This window comes from Amphiura filiformis, chromosome 17 (genome assembly GCF_039555335.1).
Source record: "Amphiura filiformis chromosome 17, Afil_fr2py, whole genome shotgun sequence".
NCBI classification, from domain to species: Eukaryota; Metazoa; Echinodermata; class Ophiuroidea; order Amphilepidida; family Amphiuridae; genus Amphiura; species Amphiura filiformis.
In genome coordinates this window covers 8,372,037-8,395,741 of record NC_092644.1, presented here as the reverse complement: position 1 = coordinate 8,395,741, position 23,705 = coordinate 8,372,037, and the positions used below count along the sequence as shown (strand labels likewise).

General features: G+C 36.5%; 2 protein-coding genes across 2 annotated transcripts in view; one reads left to right on the top strand and one right to left on the bottom strand.

Moving 5' to 3' along the window:
* The window catches only part of LOC140136896 (kinesin-associated protein 3-like), a 99,728-nt gene extending 86,012 nt beyond the window's left edge, over positions 1 to 13,716 (bottom strand). The window contains exons 1-8 of the mRNA XM_072158516.1: positions 13,535 to 13,716; positions 10,188 to 10,319; positions 7,765 to 7,916; positions 6,223 to 6,287; positions 3,645 to 3,786; positions 2,113 to 2,337; positions 1,109 to 1,198; positions 323 to 501 (exon numbers count right to left, since the gene is read on the bottom strand). Of these exons, the coding sequence (XP_072014617.1) occupies positions 323 to 501; positions 1,109 to 1,198; positions 2,113 to 2,337; positions 3,645 to 3,786; positions 6,223 to 6,287; positions 7,765 to 7,916; positions 10,188 to 10,319; positions 13,535 to 13,566 (1,017 nt within the window). The 5' untranslated portion in view covers positions 13,567 to 13,716. The remainder of the gene's footprint in view (positions 1 to 322; positions 502 to 1,108; positions 1,199 to 2,112; positions 2,338 to 3,644; positions 3,787 to 6,222; positions 6,288 to 7,764; positions 7,917 to 10,187; positions 10,320 to 13,534) is intronic.
* Positions 13,717 to 14,236: 520 nt separating this feature from the next.
* Positions 14,237 to 23,098, top strand: LOC140136895 (N-terminal Xaa-Pro-Lys N-methyltransferase 1-B-like). The gene is made up of 2 exons (XM_072158515.1): positions 14,237 to 14,545; positions 21,277 to 23,098. Exons 1-2 carry the CDS (start codon positions 14,381 to 14,383, stop codon positions 21,787 to 21,789), a joined length of 678 nt encoding a protein of 225 aa, XP_072014616.1. The 5' UTR covers positions 14,237 to 14,380; the 3' UTR covers positions 21,790 to 23,098.
* Positions 23,099 to 23,705: the final 607 nt, after the last annotated feature.

Here is a 23,705-nt window from a genome sequence, read left to right as displayed (position 1 = left end):
AATCTGAAAAAGTCTGAAATTTGGCAAGCTCCTATACTTTTGTACAGAGAAAGTGTTGAAAAAGAGATAAATATCAAGATCAAAAAATCTGAATTCCGATTTTAATCTGAACTCTCACACCCCTGAATAAAGCAGATGAACGGGTGACTGAACATGCCTTTTTATCAGTAGATACACATTTTGCGATTGCATATCGCAATGGTATATTTATATCGTAGCATATTGGCATCATCTTGGGCCAGCGTCTTGGGTCCCAGGCACGTCAACGAGTCAGTCGGCAAGATTTTGCACTAAATCCTTACTATCACTCAATCAAACTTACCATTTCATTTTTATTCTCTACAAATATACTAAGCTTCTTGAGGAATGACACCACCAGTATAAGCAGCTCGTAATTGTCTCTCTCCAGAGTCCTCACCAGCATCTCTACGATACTCTTATTCTTCATCTTCATCTCAACTTTGGTGTCTTCAGCCAGGTTCAGCAGAAGATAGTAGGAAACTGTCATAGAAAATGCAAATAATAATCAATCAGTTGTCACTTCATGACATTGGACTATCATAGTTGAAATCCATATTCCCACCCCCTATGGAACACATGACATTAAGGGGGTACTACTGTACACCCCTGGCCAATTTTGTGCCTATTTTTGCATTTTTCTCAAAAATTATAGCACATTGGTGAGAAGTATCTTACTTCTCACCAATGTGCTATAATTATGTATATTATAGGGGCAAGGACTACAACTACTGCACTGAAAATTCAGCAACTCAAAGCAAGTAGTTATTGATTTATTGATCAAATATTGGTTTTCCCTCATTTTTGACTGTAACTCCACAATTGTTGTCTGTGCTGAAATAAAATTTCCAGTGCAGTACTTGTAGTCCTTGCCGCTATACTATACATATCTTACTTGTCCCCAATGCGCTATAATTTTTGAGAAAAATGCAAAAATAGGCATAAAATCGGGCAGGGGTGTAGTACCCCCTAAATAAGAAAGCTTATATTGTAGATCATCAAATTTTTTTTCTCTTCTATTCCATAAAAAATTAATAACTTCCAATAAAAATGCTAGACCAAAATATTCATTTTTATAAACAATATTTACCTCTCAGAAGCTGCTCTTGTTTCTTCAGCACTCCTTGGTATTTCTTGAAGCTTTTCTCAAAATCCTTTTTAGCCTGTGCACTTTCCTCTGGTGCAATGGTGTTAAAGAAAACTTTTAAAAATATCTTGGTGAAAATGTGTTGGGTACTTGCATAATTTTGCTTTTTATTTTCCAATTCTGCTTTTTCAAACTTTTGATCTACATTTGGAAACAACCCCACCCAAAAAACTTTATATCCTTCCTAATCTTCCCACAAATTAATTTCTGCAAGGCTGATTATAACACTAAATTGTGAAGGGAGAAGACAATAGAGCCCATTTCAATATAAGGTTACAGAATGTCTCAACATCCTTATTCAAATGCTTACAAAAAAAAGTAAAATACACTTTATTATTACACCTTAGCTAATATGCTGGCGAAGTTACGTAATAAATCGGATTAACTACCATAGCAATAGGTCAAAACAATTTTGAACATATCGCGCTTCACTACAAGCAGGTTGCATTCATCACCTGTGTATGTCTGCAATCATAGATTGAATACAATACTGGTCTTTTCAAAGATAATAATCTTACAGGTGCAAGTGATCAGCATGATATGGTTCAATGCAGAGGTACCACGTGAACGTATCAGTGCAGCGCGGTATATTCAAAAATTGTTTTGACCTATTGCTATGGTAGTTAATCCGATTATTACGTAACTTCGCCAGCGTATAGACTGTGGAACTTTGTCTTTCATAGATAGTTCATTATTTATCTGTTGGGCATATGATGACTACATGTATCATTTGAAGCCTGAGATTGAATCATATACAACCTCTATGTAGCATTTTAGTTATCTTTTGAGTCTTTTCATGAGTACTGGTGGAGCAGAGTCAAGGACACTCGTACAAATTGAAGGACTACTAGATCGCAACAATAGACACAATATGGCTCTCAGGAGCAACATATAACTTATCAGTCAATACTGTGATAACATTTTGCACTGTTTTTAAAAAAGGATATCAGCTTTACTCTTCTTCTTCAGTTCATCCACCCACACGTCATGCCGCTTCAGTTCATGCTGTACGATGGACATCACAAGGGCGCCTATCTTAAAGTGCGCAATCACGCCGTGAAATTCAGAAAAGCTGGAGAAGCAGAAGAACACGTAGACAATGTTGGTTGCCAGCTCTACGCTTCGTTTCCAGTCCTCACGGAGCACGCGGGCGAGAGCGCCAATCACGGTTTCTGGTAAGAGAAAAGGAATCAAAAGTTAGTACTCATCACATCTTGTCAGATATTCAACAAAAAAAAGCTTATTTTTATTTCCAAAATTTCAGTTCATGCCAATTTTGCGTTTGCGAGTTATGCATGATTATGCATTTTACACTGCTCCATAGTGTATTGTGTTGTAATTTCATTCTGGCAGGATGTAATTCAAATTTTTACATAAACATTGTGTAGGCAGAGGTTTCCACTCAAACCAAAGTCGGAAATTTTGAAAATTGAATCACTACCATTACTAACTTGCTCAGTACATACACTAAAACCAAGAATACTCCGCGTGGCGGAAATTCCGCAAAAAGCGCGGAATTCGGAGGTAAAGCAGAAAACGCATTTCTGAGAAAAACATATTAAAAAAAAGCAAAATGACCTAGAAAAAAAAAAAAATACAATTGAAAAGAAATAAATAAAATACAAAATGAAATGGGTCTTCAAAATTCATCAAAATAAAGTAAAATCCGTCATAGCTTTACCGTACAACGCCTGTCCTACCTCCCATTGCAGCCATGATACCCAATCACCCATCCCAACTTTGCAACATCGCAATGATCGTGGGCTTTTTAATGGGGACGTTGAAAGGCGACTATAGTAAAGGTAAGATTCTTGTGAAATTTTATTATGTCAGAAATGTGCTAAAATTACAAAGCGGAGAAAAGCGGAATTTAGGATTTGTAAAGCAGAAAATTCTTGGCTTTACATACACTTATTGATGTTGAATCACCAGGTCAGTAAGGTCACTTGAATACTTGGTTGCAAAGTTATGAACCTTTTATTTGGCCATTAACTAAAGTTTTTTGTTGGGTTTTTTTCCTCCTCACTATTGCCTATAGGTCTCAGTTTCATTATTGCCTACTTTAGCCTGATTTGATCAGATCTGGTCACATCATACAAATATTGACTGCTTTTTATTTGTGGCATGGTTAAAATGCGTAGCTGCCGAGTGGCATAGTCATGGTTTTGAGATCACTGCGGGCCTATAATTTTAACCATGCCACAAATAAAAAGCAGTCAATATTTGGTTTATATACTGGTACCAAATCTTAAGATTCTTGTCATCTGTTTGGTTAAAAGCATCGATTTTGGGAAGGGATATTAACAGTTTCAATGTGAACGGCACAGATTACAATATGTGATTTCCGCTTAATGATAGCGCGCGCAAACATTAATGTGTACGTAATAGTATTTTAAGCTGGGAACAAAGCACACACAGAACTATGCCCAGGGAATGGTTACTTTTAACCAATCAGATGGCGGGAATCTTTATACTTCACCATTTTGTAATAGTTCCTCTAAGTTATCCGGATTCCTAGCAAGTTGTAGTATTAGGGCTGTTCCTCTCACTTTCTCAGGGATATCCTCATATAATAGCTCTATGTAGTCCTCGATATCATTGATGTTAGCCGTTTCATCAAGCTGAATGAAAACAGTGAAAGAATTTAATAACAATATAACAATGGTTTTACGCCACTCATACCAGCTGTTCCTAGCCTGAAAGTAGGATGGCATGCCCAATCTCTGATGATGAATTAATTAAATCTATCTGAGGGAAGCGGGACGGTTGAGCGCCCTTAAAACTGGTTTAACCCACCAGAGTCTGGTCCTAAGTCCAGAGACCTCAGAGATTCCTGCTTCGTGGACACAATGTCTGAGGATGTCCTTTTGAACTCGCTGCACTTGAGCTTGTGTGTACGCAGGTGCTCGGGATCATTTTGGCTGGTGGAGTTCATGTCAGCACTGGAATATGCTCTGAGGGAAGCGGGGCGGTTGGGTGCCCTTAAAACCGGTTTAATTAGAGCCTGGTCCTAAGTCCAGAGACCTCAGAGAATTGATTGATGCCTATACCCAAGACAAGGAGATATGCAGTTCGAGAAATACTTCTCAAGACACCTTCAAAGATGCATTATAGTGGAGTGCTCATCTGTATAAGGGTGAAATAAGGCTCCGAAGGTGACTGCGCTGGTGCTCTACCAATGAATTACTTCTCTGACCAGCTCCAACAAAACCCGGAACAAGACGCCAGGCAATGTTTTTGAGTTATAGGCCTTTAAAGATGACATTCCCATAAACAAAATCAAATTTTGTGTAAAGCAGGAAACGAAATAGCCCATTTCTCAGAATAGCAGTTCGGCAAAAATATCAAGGTATCTCTCTCTCTCTCTCTCTCTCTCTCTGGGTCTTCACAAGAGTACGCCATCTACTTCTATGAAAAGCCAAACGTGTTGCACCATACATTCCGTGTGATGAAACGTTCTTCACATCATTTGTCCAAGATGTTGATGGACGTCCCCTTCCACGATGGCCTTCCACAGCTCCCTGAAGAATCTGCTTCTCAACTCCACCATCCTTTCTTACAATGTGGCCAAAGTAGCGCAATTTCCTCTCAATGATGGACTTTCTAATGTTTAAGTCTGTGCCAATCTTATTCAGGACCTAGATATTTGTCTTCTTGTCTTTCCAAGATACTCCCAACAGCCTCCTATAGCACCACATCTCAAATGCATCTATCTTCTTCCTGTCATTCTTTGTCATTGCCCAGGATTCGCACCCGTATGTAACAATTGAGAAGACTGTTGCACGTAGTAACCGTACCTTGAGGTTGATTGATAAACCACGACTCTTCCAGATCTTTGACATACTCTGAGTTGTTGTCCTTGCCATGGCTAATCTTCTTTTGATCTCGGATGTGCTATCACCTTTGTTGTCTATCATTGAACCCAGGTATTCAAATTGTTTAACCTCCTCGATCTTTTGACCATCTATCACAAAGTCCTCTCCAGTTCCATTTCTATCAATAACCATTACTTAAGTCTTCTTGGCATTTAGCAGAAGGCCTTTTTCTCCTCACTGGTTTCCTTGATGCATTTCAAAAGGGCCAGCAGTTCCTCTCTACTGCTGCATATTAGGGTGGTATCATCAGCATAGCGTAGATTTGTGATACTGCTACTGCCAAGGTATCATTTACAAAATTATCCGTTCTTGAAAAGTATTGATGTTATGTATATGATTTTGGTATCATTTTGAAGCTTATTGTCCCATGCTTACATTTTTGTTCAAATCATGAAATGTCAAAAATGCGACTTGTTCCTGGTTTTGTAAGTACGGGTCACATATGCTTACAGACATCTTGCTAATTATATATACAATGCATGTTGTGTTCTGTAATGGGGATGCATAATCCTGCCCCAGGGACCTTTTGGGGTGAGTTATTGTGCCAATAATGTCGCAAAGGTTTCAGATGAAGAAGAAAATTTTGAGACTTCATTAGCTGAGGATAGATTCTGCATCCATTTGGACTCTGAAACGGACAATGATGGTGCAGATAGTGATAATGAACCTGAAGTGACTATGAATTTGCGACAGTAAACAATGTTCAGTCTACCAAATTTGACAACTACAATGTTGTAAGCTTTGGACATAATAAGGTGGAGGTTCAATTCCTGATACAAAGGGTGTCTGGCAAAAACCATGGGGTAAAATAAAAATGGTAGGGTACTGACCCCCTTACAAACAATGACCAATTTTTGGAATTAAAAAAAATACTATCTAATAATCTTGTTTTGCCAAATTAAACATAGCTAAACCCTAATCCTTTAGTTAGTTCTAACTGGCAATAAGCCAAGTTTTAATATTTTTACAATTTGAGGGAAAATTTTGCATGTTTTCTTGCAAAATTCTAAGACTTAGCACAAGTCTAAGCATTCAAAATGCATGTTTTTGGCCCTTATTTCTAAAAATGTACCAAAATTTACTGGAATAGGGGGCAGTAGTTTTCTATTTAAACACCCCTAAAAATTATGACCACAAATCTTTCTTCACATATTAGTTCAACATAATGATTCAATCATTTACCTCTGTGCCTTCATACGGTGGTGGATCTTGCAGTTTACCCGTCATCTCACCTTTTTTGCTGCCAGCTGTGAAAAATAGACAGGGGAAAGCAAAAGCACAAAAAACAACAAACAAAACACAGGGAAGCAACATGCAGAGCAGGCAAAATGGAAACAAAAAACATGCAATTATTGACTTTTTAGTTTCATTATTTGTCTTTATTATATTTTGTGTGTGATAATATCACATTTTTACAAAATCTACACCTTCACTGTTGGCAGGGCACCCTTTTTAAAGGGTGCCACTTGGAAATTTGGAAAATCCTTAAAAGGGTGGGGGTTTAAACTTTGTTGGTAAAAAGGGTGGATTGATATAAAGGGTGGGAGTAAAATAAAAAGGGTGGGAGTGCCAGCTTAATTACAATATATTTTCATTGAATGATAAAATCATCCTAGTTTCCAAGAATAAGTGCCAAACCACAAGAATAAGTGCCAAACCACTGCCAGCAAACCATTACCATATATCGCAAGATAAAATTCCATTTGATGCATGTTTACATCCACTAGGCTATCCTGTGATGATAGGTGCAGAATTCGGCGTACTTAAAATTTACCAAATTGCCTGTGACTTCATCAATGTATACAAATGGGGGAAAAAGTAAAAAGTGGTGGGGGTCAGGAATTTTCAGTGTAAAGGGTGCCTCAGTATAAAGCGTGGGGGTCAGGAATTTTCAATATAAAGGGTGCTTCAATAAAAAGGGTGGGGGTAAAATAAAAAGGGTGGGGGTCAAACCCCACTGCCAAGTATGACCTTATTATATAGGTATATGCAGCTTATAAGTTGGTCCTTAGTTTTATACAAACTATTGTACCAGTCATTAAGGGTCTTTTTGATTCTCTCTGTTTAACGCTAACAGTCATAGGATTTGACAACATGGCAGAAAAGATTCTTCAGACTCTTCTGAACATTTTGATATGATTTGTCCACTTTTAACATCTGTCCTACGAAAGCGATAAATAGAGCACTTTAGGCTGCATAGCCCCTATACTGCCAGGCAGGCCTCCCAATTTCTGCCCGGCACTCTGGTAGATTGGAGCCTGACGCTCAGCACATAAAAATCTTCAAACTTACTCATAGTCATAATCACACAAAAAAACCTACATATATATTCATCGCTGTGTTTACAAGACATTCAAGTTCCATTGCAGAGTATAATATGTACACCCAATGTATATACAAAACACAATGATATTACACTAGGCTGACATTCCACATCTTTACTGAAAACCATAGCCTGGGTGTACTGTTACTAAAAATCGCCGTAATCACAAGCGCCTCACACTGTTATGTCGTGGCTTCTTTAATACTCGTAATGTCAACTGATCGGGGGGACCTAGCCATGCAGCATGGAGTTGGCTATGGCCAACTCATTTGCTTCTGATACCACTGGGCTCTCTGTAATGTTACAAGGAAAGCGTGGATTGGTCAGTGGTTGTGGTATCCACATAACTGTAATAACGGGTGAAGACAGAATTTTGCTTACACAATTGAAATAAAACTTACCAGTTGATGAGGTCTCCTTCCTGTTCTGCAGATAATACAATAGCTGTTCCACTTCTGGTAATTTTGACGGATGAATCAATTTGCACTTCTCTACCACCTCCCTCGCCAATGCTGCAATGTCCGTGTTGGCATTCAGACTCTTCACACGAATTCTGCACAGGGACATTGAGATGAAATTAGTTTGTTGATGAAGAAGAGGAAAAGATGAACAATACCATATTGTTTGTAATAAACGCCCAAAAGGCAGCATTTAGTGGATTTTTAGTGGAAAAACTTCAAAATAGGGTTCAAATTCCCAGTGGTGCTCCTGTAGAAAGGAGGGATTTACGACCAGGGTTTTCTTTAACGCACAAAACACGCGTATTTACGCGTTCAGGCACTTTTCTGACTCCTTCAAATCCCTAGTTCCAAAGTCCAATGTGTACAAAATTTTGAAAACGTACGCATTCAGATATTGCAAGAATTGAATAGAGAAACACCTGATACTGTGTATTTATTCTCGGCTTTTGGCATTTAGGACCTATACTCCCGATATGTAGGACAACGAAAGGCTTTATGGACAGGCATTTCACAATTTTCAGCTTTTCAACTGTTCAAATTTAAATTTTACACAGTAATAGTGCCAAAATGGTCCACCAAATCGCTTCAATTAGGTCTTCATTTTGCAAAATTTTCCAAGTTCTAAGGGGGGAACATCACCCTGCGTAGTTGATAAAGAAATGGCCACTTTCACTTCTGCTTAATTCGACATTTGCCAATTTATGTTTAACACAATTTATAGGCCTACCATAATAGGGAAAACTTGACGTCTACGAAATACTCCATGGACTGCTCATTTCACAAATGTTCGGCTTTTTTAAACTAAAATTTTACACATTAATATTGCCAAAATGATCCACCAAATTGCTTCAATTATGTCTTCATTTTGCAAAAGTTTCTTACTTCTCAGGGGGCATCTTTAAATATTATTATTTTCTTCTAAAATTTCCCACCCCCTTCTGACTGCTTTAGATCCGCCACTGCTCCAAACAGTGGCGTAGATTTCTTTTTGACTCGGGGGGGGGGGGGGGTGTCTTGAAGTATAGTAAATCCAGCACCTTTTGGAGGAAGAATAAGTTTATGGTACAACAAATTTTGCCATTTTGAAGCTTAACTGTTGAAATATGGTGCAAAAGTAGAATAAATTCGAGAGAAACAAGAAAAAATGTGCACTTTTGGGGCTAAAATACAGGCGTCAACATTGGAGGTAATTTTATGGACCCACCCCTGGCAAAATATTGGGGGAAATACCCCCCCCACCACCACCACCCCAATCCGGATCTACGCCTATGGCTCCAAAAACACACATATTGTTAAAAATGTCTTCAAAAAGAATATTATAAAAATACCCCTTGTGCAATGTTTTTGACTCCTTCAGAGGAAAAATTCACAATTGAAAGGGTCAAAAAAATTTGAAATTACCCCTTCAGCAAAATGCTTAAAGAAAAACCTGTTTACGACTATTCTAATACTAACTACTGCTGCAACGTGATATTTACGCAGTAAATACAGCGAAATTAATTACTGAAATTATACCATAATAAGGCAAAGATCTGGATAAAAGTTGAGTCAGAATAGGTTTGTCATGTAATTTAATGATCGTAATGGTATGCATTTTTGTCCATTTTGCAATGAAAAATTGGAGGGGCCATTTATTAGAGGGGGGGGGCGTTTCATACAAACAATATGGTAATTTATATAATATGATGCATCAACCCGAATACTTGATCGGAGCACTATATTTTAGTGAATGCTAGGGATCTGGGAAAAGGCTATGAGAGCATCACCACCCCCCCCCCCACTATAGATTTTTTTTGCTCTTTTTATGATAAAATATCATCACCGAAATTGTAAGCAAATTAAATTAAATAAAAATTCCCCGGAAAATTCGGATTCCAGATCCCAAAAAAACACGGAACCGTAAAAAAAACCGGAAAACTTACATCCCTGTAATGTTGACTCTTAGACTTAGTCTTACACTTACAATGGACCAGTGAGTTAACACATTATAACAGGTTTCATAAACATTCTACAACTGCATATTCACATGTATTAATTTAACCCTAACTGAACCAGGTCTCACTAAATCTCACTATTAAAACCACTGCTCGTGCATGCATTGCATGTGATGCGATGACTCAATCAGCCTAAGTCATATGCCGGGTGACCTTCTGCATGGCATGCGAGGGGTCCAAGGTTTCGAATCCCGGGGGGTACCAAGTGACTTCTTTGTTCATCTTCTCTCCTTTTTTGTTCCTTCTTTCTCTTCTTTCTTTCCCTTCCTAGCAAAAAAACCTTGTGTTCAGTTAGGGCTTGATATAGCATGTTTTATTTAGGCCTTATTAATACTTACACACCCACCCACCCACCCTGTGTATTCTTACATTTTCTGGCATTCCTTCCTCTCCCCCAGCATGGGGTCTCCCATCTCACCCAGGATAGTAGCTTCCAACTCATAGTTAACAACAAGAGCTTTCTCTGTTGGATGGACATCTATACTACCACCTTTCACCTTCCTGTAAAAAAACAAATTAACAAATATAAATGTGAAGTTAAAGCCTATATGTTTGTCCCCATGTGGAGTATTGTGTCCAGGCATGAAGTTCTTGTAAACCAAGTCGATGATGTCAAAGAAATTGAAAAGATACAAAGAAGAGCTACACTGTAGAAATTGTTCAAAGTTTATGAGATAAACTCTACTGAATCTTGGTAGAAGGCAGAAGATTAAGAGGTGACCTGATGATGGATGTATTCAAAATCTTGAATGGCCTAGAGGATATCAAACCAGTCTGAGGCCGTTGATAGTTTTTATTGATGATGTACATGTATGATACCTCCACCACACCACTCAAATATACCGTGGGGGTATTGAATAAGGTTAACTACTGATTACAGATTGCTATGATTTCACTTATTACTCGGTGCCTATTGCTCAGAAATCTAGAAAGTAAATGAGTTTGCATGCAAAGACAGACTTTATCAATTCAAGGTGAATGTCAAGACAACAAACTAATTCAAGGACAAAAAATAAAATTGACAAGTTTATAACAAGAATGGATATGGGGAACTAAAACTGATTAAACCTACAATGACATGTGGTCATGTGTCTTATGGTGGGACCACAAAATACCTGGTGGCGTTACATTTTTCTCTCCCCTTTCTGATTTAACTTGTTGTCACAAAGTTATTCTTTGTCCAATTGCATCAAGTTTGGGCTCATTATACAGCTTGATTATTCTAATTTTCAAATATGTTTCACAATTTGGAATTCCAATTCGTTTAATTAGCGAAAAATATTAAAATGTTAACGAAGGTAAACCTGGTGGATAAGTGGTAGAAGATAAGTGGTAGAGGAGTATGTACAATCTCTATGGCAAATGCTTTGAAGACATGAAATCTTTTTGAATTTTAATTATATCATTGTCAAATTGTGTGCTATACATGCAAATCATACCTGAAATGAAAGCTTGTTTATTCATTATTCATATTCAGCTATTAATTTTATCTAATCGTATTCACTGAGAACTGCAAGTCACAAGAACCACAATTTTTTACTATTCACTTACACACAAATGCCAAAATTTTCAGTCACAACATGCGTTTTGGCTTTCAATTGTTGTATCTTGAGAATTATACACCCTAAGATAGGAAAATTAAATACATTTTTGGAAAGCTTTTTACCCCAGGAATCTAAATATGCAGTTAAAATAAATGTAGGATACACTCTAAAGAAAATATTTTCAAAAATGTAATCAACATTTTGTGCATGAAGTTATGTATATTTTCACACCCTGTATCACAACTTTGGTCAGTCATAACATAGCAAAAGTATACATTTTATTAAAGCTCATAGTGTTGCCTGTCACAAAATTAGATTTCATTTGAGGTATTCCATATCAGTAGCAAATGCAGTAAATAATCAATTTACTAGTAAAATGTAATTTCTCATGATATCACCCTATATATTTTCTTACGCACCCTGTATACCAACTTCAAATTTGCATAGTTGGATTCCTTGGAACATAAGCTTTCCAAAAATGTATAGTTTTGCTGGTGTGAGATGTTTAGTTTTAGTCATGTATCATTTTTAGTGAAAAGGAAGACAAATGATCAAAATCAGTGCTTGTAACGCAAATGTGCCCCACCATAAGACACATGACCATGTATAAATAATTTAAATGTAAATGTAAGAGACCATTCACAAACACTAACAGGGGGCCTGATGCAAAAAGAAGCTAAAATTATTTTCAGCCCACCCCCCTCCATTTTCGCCATGAAAATGAATGGCAACCCACAATAGTATACAAATAATGAATGTTTATGAGTGCAATGGTAAGAATATTTTCATGAGTTGAAAAATTGAATGTTCCATTCAACGAAGCGAAGCTGAGTTGAATGGAACATTCCATTTTTCAACAAATGAAAATATTCTTTCCATAAAAAAAAAAAAAAAACATTCATTATTTGTTTTATATAACATCTAAGTAGATCTTTGTTATTTGATTGGTTGATTGTAATGGCTTTGCAGGAGTTAAAAAATATTGTACTAATCGTAGACAAATATGGTTTTTAGCAATACATTCTTGTATCAGCCATTCAAAAGTATTATTATAAGGGTCTATTATTATTTATACCAGGCATTTGCTACGCAGTAAAATAGAATTTAAGCTTACCTAGCCACCGAGATTATCCAATGCGTATTGTAAGCTTACCTTTTACTTTCTTGTTTTCTACTTTTTCTTTCCTCAAAGAAAAAAAATCGAATATGGCTAATTTGGCGGCTTTATATACTTGTAGATGTGGATTATATTTCTTCAAAAATATTCATCCAGAATTGCCGCAAATTAAGTTTTATTGTTTTAAATATCCCGTAACACGGTAGGGCCTATGTTATATACTGTTCGCCGATTGCACTGAAAAAAACATGCAATCTAGCCGTGCAATAGAACGAACGAAATATAACAAAAATGCACGGTGCATATAACGAAAATGCACGGCGATATAACCAAATTCCACGGTAGTGACGTGAGACCGTGAAATAGTTTATTTATTGAATGACATGTGACCAACAATCAACCAATCAAATGACAAGGATCTACTTGGGTGTTATATAAAAAATAATGTTAATGCATGTTTTAGCTCTACATGTAGGCCTACATTGTACGTCTATAGAAAAATTAAGGTGGTATTTTTAAACGCCCCCCATTCCCCCGTCTTTAGTTTAGGTATGACAGGCCAAACCTTAGTTAACTTGCTAGTCAGCCAAATTCGCCTAGAACACAATACATAGGCCTATTTACAATGTACATAGAAATTTAAAAGAACAGGTAGGTCAAGGAAACCGACATAAATATGTTGTCTATACTTCACTTGACCCAAATATATGATTTTTTATGGTGATGAGACACTCGCACATGGAATTTTAGAGGGATTTTGACAGTAGAAAAGCTGCTATCATCATGAGACTAAGATCTAGAAACACCACTGAAATGCTGTTTTGTTAGCTGAATCTTTTGATAAAAGTCAATCTTTGACAAGATGTAACTTTGCTACAGAAAGTGCTGTGACAAAAAGGTTTTCAGTTTTGGCTTTCTTACTCAAGGGCTTTAATTTGATATATAAAATGATGCAGTTTGATGGCAAATTTGAATTCACCTAGCATACCTATCAATTCCATGACAAAAATCAATGACAATGTTTAAGTTTTAAAACATTTAACTTGTAAGCTTACCTCTTCAAATATCTTGCGTCCTCAGCCTGCATTTTGGCCGGTTAAAGGTTTACTTCAGTGTTTCAGTCACATCATTTAGAAATCTGTGTAAGTTGCTTTTTTTCTGGCAGTAGCCTGAAAGCCAACGAAGAGTATTTGAAGGCGAAATTGATTAATTTATGCGGTTATGCACATTCATGACATTAATTCACTGCTGTCAAAAATGTTAACGTGAAGCACGCTGGGAAGGTTTACAGTTTTATATACAAACTTGTTACTCCCTTGTAAAAAAAATACGAGAGTCGTGTTTTTTCATAAAATAGTGCAATTCTGTGTTTTAATTAATCGCTCTTCAATTTTCAATCTTAAAGTTTATTACAAAATAATAACCTACATAAATGAATAACAATTTATTTCATAAATAAAGCAAAATACAAGATATTATTTTCTTTCAAAGGGAGTTATAACTTAAAATAGAACAGCAAATTATGATGACCTGACATGACCCGAAAATTAGCGTTTCTAAATTTTTATAAAATAGTTTTTATTTAAAATTTTATAAAGATACTTTTAGAACTCTCTCGAAGATTTATCCAATTTTTAAAAGAAGATAGGCAATTCACATATAAACATTATATATTATGTCTTTTAGAATAGTGATTAGTGCTATAAAAGTAATACATTTTAGTTTTTGAATACTTGCATTTCTAGGAACACTAACATAAATATAAAATTAATTAAATGGATGCACAACACACACGTGCGAAGCGGCGAAATTTTCCTTGACGACCGCATGAAAACGTCCAAAATCAATCGTTTTACACAAGTCTAATACACTTCAAACTACAAGAAAATCATAACCTTCCAATGGCGGTAGCCAAATATGCTATGAACAAAGACTCCTTTTATCAAGATGCTGCCAATTATTGGGAGACTGTACCAGCGACTGTGAACGGAATGCTTGGTGGATATGGACACATTTCCAGCAAGGACATTGGTGGTTCAATTCAGTTCCTAAAACCATTCCTTACCGTAAGATTTATCCGTTTATAAATGGTTAACAGTTACCCGAGATAAATGTAATGAGATCATAATTTAATGTGTGTAAAAAATGAAAATGCCCATACAAAGGCGATCCTGCATGTCCTGACTTCTGAAGTTGAGTTCTTCTTCTTCCATTGTCCGAGTCAGTTCCAATAATTGAAACTCCCCGCTCCGACGGGGAGTTCCAACAGGTGCTGTGTATGTATGTGTTTAATGTGCATTCACATACACACTTAGCCGTTCGAAATTTGTAGTTACTACAAGTTACAACTGCCATTGAGCATGTTGAGTACATCCCTCCGTAGACGGTAGGGTGCATCTCTTGCCCCTCATGTTACCCAAATTTCTTGTCCCTAGTCTCAAAACGTTCCATTGGTCAAAATATTACTCCATACCAAATTTAAAATTATTCCGAAGTCGTTTAGGGGGCCTCCGTGACATTGAAATTGTTGGTCATTTGCCATACCATATGCATAAGGCAGCTATTTTGTTTAGATGGTTAACATTAGAAATTACTGCTGCCTTATGTATTTTGTCCATGTAGTTAGGACTATTGGGTCAGTCCATGTCGAAACAGATTGAGTGTACACCCACCCTCTTGGATTTTGCTCTCCTTTGGCTCAGGGGTACCTTTCATGGATCCCTAGGTGAGGTCACAAGAAAAAAATTCAAATTCCATTTCGTTTGCGAATGGCGGGCAATCAAAGTTTGGCGACCTCGACCAAAATTGTGAATTTAAGGGGTCCAAATGACAAAGTGCTCTCTTTGAGGGGCACTTTCTTCTTAATTGAATCAGTTGTGATCCTCTTTTGAATGTGGTCACTCACTGGCTGTGTCTGAAATACCTAATGCCAAAAAAGACAGATTTCCGGATTTCGTTGGGATTTCAGAGGGGTCAAAATCAGCACTTCGTACTGTTCAATTAAATTATCTTGATTTTGAAGGACCCATGATAATGTCACAGTGCACTTATAGGTCCTAATTATGTTCAGAATGGATTAACCATATGCCAGTGTCTATGAGCAATTCAAAAAAAAGAGAAATTTCTAGACCCCTACAGAATTTTAGGCCACCCCTAAAGTGGTTCAGCCACAAATGGCACTTAAAGTCGGCAAATTTTGACCCCTAATAACTTTAGGTGTACACCAGATATGAATTTCTAGTCTTTTGCATCTGAAAGAATGTAGTTTAATGTTACTAGGAACATAAGATTTGTTTTGTATTTTTTGTGTTTTAGTAGGGGGGTCACACATTTGCTCATTATGTGTCTGCATACGACCCATAAATGAACAATGGCATGTTTTGAGCATAAAAAAATATCAAATTGTTTTCTTCATACAGACCTAAACATTTTGAAATATTTATTTAGTATATGTGTAGTTACAAAAAAAAAAAATTTTTAGGTCTATTGACCTTTTGAATTTTACACGGCGGCTCTGTGAAAGCACCCGATTATTTATCAGCAAAGACCAGTGTCTGGATCCGCAGAAGAAATTAAGAAATTGCCTTTAGAAAGTGAGTTTTTCGACCCGGTGCCAACGATGTAGTGAATTTTAAAGTTACTTTTTCTGAACCATGAGAAATGTATCTTTATTTTGGCACAACTTGTTTTTTTCTACGATAAATTTGAAAATTTGATGTTTTTTTTGCCCGAACGCGTGTATTTTCCCCATAGGAAACGCCATCCAAGGGTGAAATTTTGATATGATGACTGTAGATGATGAGTTACCCTACTGTGTGCCACATGTGCAATCAAATTGAGACTCCTTTTTCCTGAATCTCCACAAAAATATCTTTCTTTTGACGTAAACAAGAAATTTCTAGGATGTTGGGTTCAAAAATGGCAATATATTGAAACATTTGTTTTTTGGCCATTTTCCTGTGTATTTTCCCATATAGAAATTGTTGACCTTACTTGTGAAGTTTTCATATTTTTCCATTTCTGGAGTGTAGTTATCAACATATTATGACCAACTTGTTGTTTTTATCTACTGCAGTGGTCCAACTTGAAGTCCTAGAGTTGTTTTACCTTGAATATGGATGTACAAAGTTGATATTTTATTCCGAGGGTGTCCGTAATTTGCTGTTTCATTCTGTAGCACTTTTTTACATTGAGCGGCAATTTCCTTGATTTTCTAGATTTTTCCCACTTTGGAGGCAATTTCTCACAATATTTTGATGCACATGAAGCTTTTGTTGTTGTTTTTGTGTTTCAACCCAAGGGTTAGAGTTGGCTTAGTGTAAATGCAGCCATTCACAATTCATATTTTTAATCTGAGATTGTCGTAAACCTGCAATTTTATTCTGCAAGGGGTTAAAATGAGAGTGCGACGATCCTTGATTTTGGTGTTTTAGTCCATATTTGGAGTAATCTTTTTCAAAAACTGAAGCAAATGATGTACCTCTTGACATATCTATGTTGAAAGACTCAGTTATACAGCAACTTAAAGTGAAAATCAGACATAGGAAGCATATAATTTTGATTTTTTAGTCTTCAAACATGCCATATTGTCGAAAACATGCGTTTTTATCCAAATCATGCTGAAAAACAGCAATTTTTTTTTAATTTTAAATTGGCGTAACTCGAAAACGCTTTATCCAATTTGAACCATTTAAATTGCTATCTTCATCTTTTTGCAAGATGCTTCTGAAAAACTTAATGCCAAACATTTATATTGTAGATAAAATAATGATGTGACCCCCTAGTTTTAGTATTAAGTTGACGCTTTCAAAAATAGTCATTTTTGCCTAAACATACCATGCATACAGGATACGGTACAAAATGCCAATTTTATATGATATTTTTTTATATTTTTGATCACTTTATAGCCATTTGTATTATTTATCCTGATATTTCAAGTTGCTCTTGAGTCAAGTAATAAGAAAAAACTACTTTCTAATCCTCTGTATGGATTTTTAAGGGGATCAAAAATGCACTTCCTGGCAACGATGCACATGCAAAGTACAGGTTATGGGGTCAAATTGTCAGAATGCTCCCAATTATGTCAAGTAATATATCAAAATACTCGTATGGTCATGAGGATTCCAAAAATGTAAAGTTTGTTATGTGTCAGACCTTTCAGGAAAAAAAAAAAAAAAAAATGTTCATAGGTCAACGACCTTTTTGAAAGTATCAAAACACAAAAATACAAAACAAATCTTATGTTCCTAGTAACATCAGACTACATGCTTTCAGATGCAACAGACTAGAAATTCATATCTGGTGTACACCTAAAGTTATTAGGTGTCAACATTTGCCGATTTTAAGCGCCATTTGTGGCTGAACCACTTTAGGGGGCCTAAAATTCTGTAGGGGGTCTAGAAATTTTCCTTTTTTGAATTGCTCATAGACATTGGCACATGGTTAATCCATTCTGAACATAATTAGGACCTATAAGTGCACTGTGGCATTATCATGGGTCCTTCAAAATCAAAGATAATTTGATTGAACAGTATGAAGTGCTGATTTTGACCCCTCTGAAATCCCAACGAAATTCGAAATCAATCTTTTTTGGCATTAGGCATTTCAGACACAGCCAGTGAGTGACCACATTCAAAAGAGGGTCACAACTGATTTAATTAAGAAGAAAATGCCTCTCAAAGAGAGCGCTTTGTCATTTGGACACCTTAAATTCCCAATTTTGGTCAAGGTCGTCAAACTTAGATGGCCCGCCATTCGCAAACGAAATGGAATTTGAATTTTTTTCTTGTGACCTCACCTAGGGGTCCATGAAAGGTACCCCTGAGCCAAAGGAGAGCATAATCCAAGAGGGTGGGTGTACACTCAGTCTGTTTTGACATGGACTGACCCTATTATGAATCAAGATGTAAAAAAAGCCCATGTCCCAAAATTAAACATTTAAGGGAGCTATCTACAAGGACCACGTTTATGTAAACATAAATGGCTGCCCTTTGCTGTCTTTACTGTGTAATTGTGAAATTACTTAAATATTCATAACTTTCCTGTTTCCATGCCAACTTTGAACCGTTAGGCTGATAGTTACTACTACAGACTATAATGATCACACACTTGCATCTAGACCTTGCTGAATTTGATGAGACAACACACACAGGACTGAGGTTCTTCAAATCTTGATATTGGATATCTCCGACTGGTACTGGCATGATCATTTTACCTCATTCAGCTTTATACATTGTCTTTGTTGTTGCCGTTTAAGCCAGTGCTTCTTCTGTGTTGGTACTTTGTCAATTGTCACTGCAGAGTGCAAAATTCTGCAAAGTGTACCATTTTGTTTGGTTTTACATTGCAACTTTCTTTTATGTACTATGATTTAACTGGCATTGAAATTATATGATTCACATACTTAAGTAACCTTTGTAGGCCTATGAATATTTCCATGAGAGGTACATGTAGTTCTTCTTGGATTGGAACCTCAATTCAAGTTAAGCAGATCTTTATGGGGAACAAAAGTTTTGCCATTCGTCTGGCCTAGCATCTACAATGCTCTGGAATCTTAAACTTAACTTCTGAGTTTGCTCACCACTACCTACAATAATGCAATTCACAACTTCGCGAAATCATCTCTGCTGAGAACTCCGATCTGAAGATTTGAAGAACCTCAGCCTTCCATTCTTTTTAACGTATAACATGATGCTGTCTCATCAAATTGAGCAAGGTCTATAAATGTGCAAGTGTGCGATCACTCGATCTTCTGTAGTAGTATCAGCCTAACAGGTCAAAGTTAGCACGAAAACAGGAAAGATATGTATATCTAAGCAAATTCACAATTACACAGTAAAGACAGCAAAGGGCAGCCATTTATGTTTACATAAACTTGACCTCTGTAGATAGCTCCCTTATGTTTTATTTTTTTGAGTTAGACTATTTTAACATCTTGATTCATTAATAGTCTTAACTACATGAACAAAATACATAGGGCAGCAGTCATTTCTAATGTTAACCATGCAAAACAAAATAGCTGCCTTATGCATATGGTATGGCCATTGACCAACAATTTCAACGCCACGGAGGCCCCCTAAACGACTTGAATAATTTTAAATTGGGTATGGGGTAATATTTTAACCAATGGCACATTTTGAGACTAGGGACAAGAAATTTGGGTAACATGAGGGGCAAGAGATGCACCCTAGTAGACGGCGTAGTGGAGTATAGTCGTACCTTTCGGTGACCTTTCCACCCAAGCTATATTATATTTAATACATGATTTTGTAGGGATGAGAGGGAAACGTCAGTTAACCTGTAAATTTGCTAGTCAGCCAAAATGGCCTAAACCGGCAATACAAATTTACATTGAAATTTAAAAGAACCGCTTGCTCAAGGAAACCTACAATACATATACGGTATATGTTGTCTATACTTCACTTGACCCATCCCAAATATATGATTTTTTTGGTGATGAGAGAATCGCACATGGAATTTCAGAGGGATTTTGATAGCAGTTCCATTAAAAAAAGCTGCTATCGTCATGAAACACCCCCGAAATGCTTTTTGGGGGAATTTTGCCAGCTGAATCTTTTTGATGAAAGTCAATCTTTGACTAGATGTAACTTTGCTACGAAAAGTGCTATGACAAAAAGGTATTCAGTGTTCACTTTCTTTACTCAAGGGCTTTAATTTGATGTACATTGTATAAAATGATGCAGTTTGATGGCAAATTTGAATTCACCTGGCATACCTAAAATCATTTTGTATACCGTACTGTAGTCTGTACAAATTGCAAATTTATCATTAAACTTTCGCAACAAGGTTAAAACATGTTTTCAACTACAGGTACAAACATACCTTTTATTCCATTGAACAAGCTTTATTTTGTTCCAAAATTCACGTTTTTATAGCCATTTTTGACGTAAAAGAGAGCCCTGGTAACAAAACCGGTGATGCCAGCTCTGAAATTTTCACGTAGCACAAGCGCTTGATGTACGCTCGTTTTGACGGTAATTTACGCTAGCGTATCATGCATTTTCAAGAGTGTTTGACATCGTTTTACTGCGTGACGCAATTCTGCATTCATTCAAGATGGCAAATTTCTCGAAAAACATTATGTATTTTACCCCGTAATTTCCCTCATTATACTCAAACAAAGCCCTGCCCTCTTTCACAATATTTTAGCTTCCTGGATATCATCGGAAACATAGATTAGTAATATTAGGTAGGTCACTGTACTCCCCGATGAAAAAATTGATTTTTTAAGCGTCTTTTCAAAAATGGGTTTTAGCTTGTTAAAAAACGGGTAAAAAAATCATTTAAATAGCTTGTTGGATATTTTTGCTTAATAATAAAGCTTGACTCCTTAGATGAAACTTTTAGATTAAGCTTGTTAGAATATTAAACGTTGATGAAATAGTATAATATTTGAGATATAGCGCAGGTGGTCTAAAAGTCAGGATTGCCTGAATGAATTTGAATGGTGTCACACTGGAATGGCGAGGTGACCCACTACAGCTTGGTGAAAGATGGTTAGTTGTGTCTACTTTTCTTAAGGTCTGCAAGTTCTCCCAGAGATTTAGCTCCGAGACTAATTGAAGAAACATCACAATGTGGGTTGTTTGTTGGGCTCTAAAGCTGATTATACATTACATTGTACATCCAGTTTTTTTAGCGTTCCTGAATGTCACCGCTAACATTTCCTTTTCCGGTGGTGAGAAAAGATGTTTTTATTCATACAGGTTTTTTGCCAAATGTTTTTAATTTTGATGTTATTATTATAACATTATTAAATCGTTTCCTTTCATTGCAGTGCGAATGGGATGATAGAGTTTTAAATGAGAGAGCCCTCGACTGTGGAGCCGGCATTGGTCGTGTGTCCAAACATCTCCTCCTCCCTCTCTTCCAGCAAGTGGACATGGTGGAACAAAATCAAAAGTTTGTGGATGCAGCTCCGAAGTATATAGGAGAGAGCAGCAGCAAAATGGGAAAGTACATCTGCAGTGGGTTACACCAGTTTGTCCCGCAGGCTCAATGGTACGACGTCATATGGATCCAGTGGGTACTTGGACATCTCTCGGATGACCATCTTGTTAATTTCTTCAAGAGATGCAAGACGGGGCTGAAAGAAAATGGCATAATCTGTGTGAAAGAGAACATTTCTAGGGAAGGTGTGATTTTGGATGAACAGGACAGCAGTGTAACCAGGTCCAGTAAAGAATTGAAGAGAATCTTTGAGAAAGCTGGTCTGACTGTCGTTAAGGAAGATGTACAGAAAAACTTCCCTCTTGAAATCTATGGAGTTGAGATGTATGCACTGAGATAAAGGGCCAAAAACCCTTGCAGAGGAGTGATAATAGGTGCCCTGCATCAAGGCATTAGCCAGAGGGGTGTCTTTAGGGTGTCCAAAATGGTCCAAAATACCTTATTCTTCAAAATCAGGGTGTCCACTTCCTATTCACTCCATTATAAAAATCAGAATTTTAGGGTGTCCAAATTGAAAACAGGGTGTCCAAATGACACCTGGACACCTCTCTGGCTAATGCCTTGCCCTGCATGTTAGCTGCAATCATGGTCGAATGCTCAACTCTGTTCAAAAGAAACATACCAATTATCTCTAACATCAGTATTCTACAGAAAATTACTTGAGTGATTCCAACAGTTTATTGAATAGACTGTATTTATATGCCTTTGGGCGCTATTTTGAATCCTTTATGTGTTGAAGTCGATCGTTAAAAGCATGCAGGGCCTCTATAGGTTCTAGTGATCAGTTTACTGGTGTTAAAATTTTTTACTTTTATATGATAGACTTAAGGGACCATTCACAAACACTTGTTAGGGGGCCTGATGCAAAAAGGGGGGCCCTGAAAATTTTTGACCCTCCTATTAAGGGGGACCCTGAAAAGAATGACCACAAATTTTCCTTGGAAAATTGAGTTTATATGCTTTTCTATGGGGTTGACCCATAATTTTCATGTAAAAAAGGGGGCATGAAATTTTTGAGGTCTGTAAAGGGGGGGGGCCCGAAAATTTTTTGTGATGAAATTTTTTTGCATCTGGCCCCCCCCCACTTACAAGTGTTTGTGAACGGTCCCTAACTTGGAATGTTAATTGTTATGCATTTCATCAAATTTAGTCAAATTTAATGTTGAAATTCACATCAGATTGGAAAGAAAATTTGTGACTTGCCTTGCATGTGTGTTCAAAATTTACGATACTACATTGTATGTACATCAACAAGCTACTAAAAAGAAGAAAATGAATATTTATACATGTATTGTACATTGTAGGTTCCATTTAGAAGTTTATGACTACGCATCAGTCATTATAATGTGAAATGTTTAAACTTTTTGCTTCAAATTGAGGAATATTAGGGACACAGCCTGAGGTCCAAGCAAAATGTTTAGAATTTTCACAATATTTTTACCTGAAAAATAATATAAAGTTTTTAACCTCATTCATAAATGTCATGCTTTTTGTTACAAAATTCATTATTAAATTTATGGCAGTCAGCGCACATTTAAATTGATCAAGCAGTCAGCACATAAACCGTCATATGACTTGGTCATTATGAAGTGTCTTACAAGATACAATTCCAATAACCTACAATACATTTACGTCTGCATTTTTACAAATCATAATGAATCCGATGTTGAATTTCAATATTGTTACTATAGAGAGGTCACAATCACACTATACAATAATATGTGACCCGCTCTGACGAAACCCGCCATAAGTTGGGATACTGCAAGTCAAAGTTGGGAAAGGGGTTAAACCTTGCAGATTTTGTTTTTCAGATTTTATTATTTTTTGATTCTTTAATATGTTTACTTTAACCTACTATTGAAAACAAAATACTATTTTATGTCTAAAGCACCCAAATCTAGCATTTTCTGAGCAGAAAGCAAGTCCTTAACATGTCATTTTACAACTTCAAAGCCATTCTTCTTGCATTTGCCTTTTCTTTATGTGTCGCTTCCATGTACTAAATGATGACATCAAAAACTCAATTTTCAAAATTAGTGGCTTATGTCTGGTTTTGTGGGAGCGGGTCACATACATTTGTATACAATGTAGCTTTATCTGTGTCTGCATCAAAGCACATACACTCATTTGAATTAACCAGAATTATACATTTTGTTCATTCCATCCAGAATACAATCCTTCTATATGAACTCTGTAAGATATATAAATTTTTACATATTATGGAAGGCAGTGGCATAGATTTCTTTATGACATTCG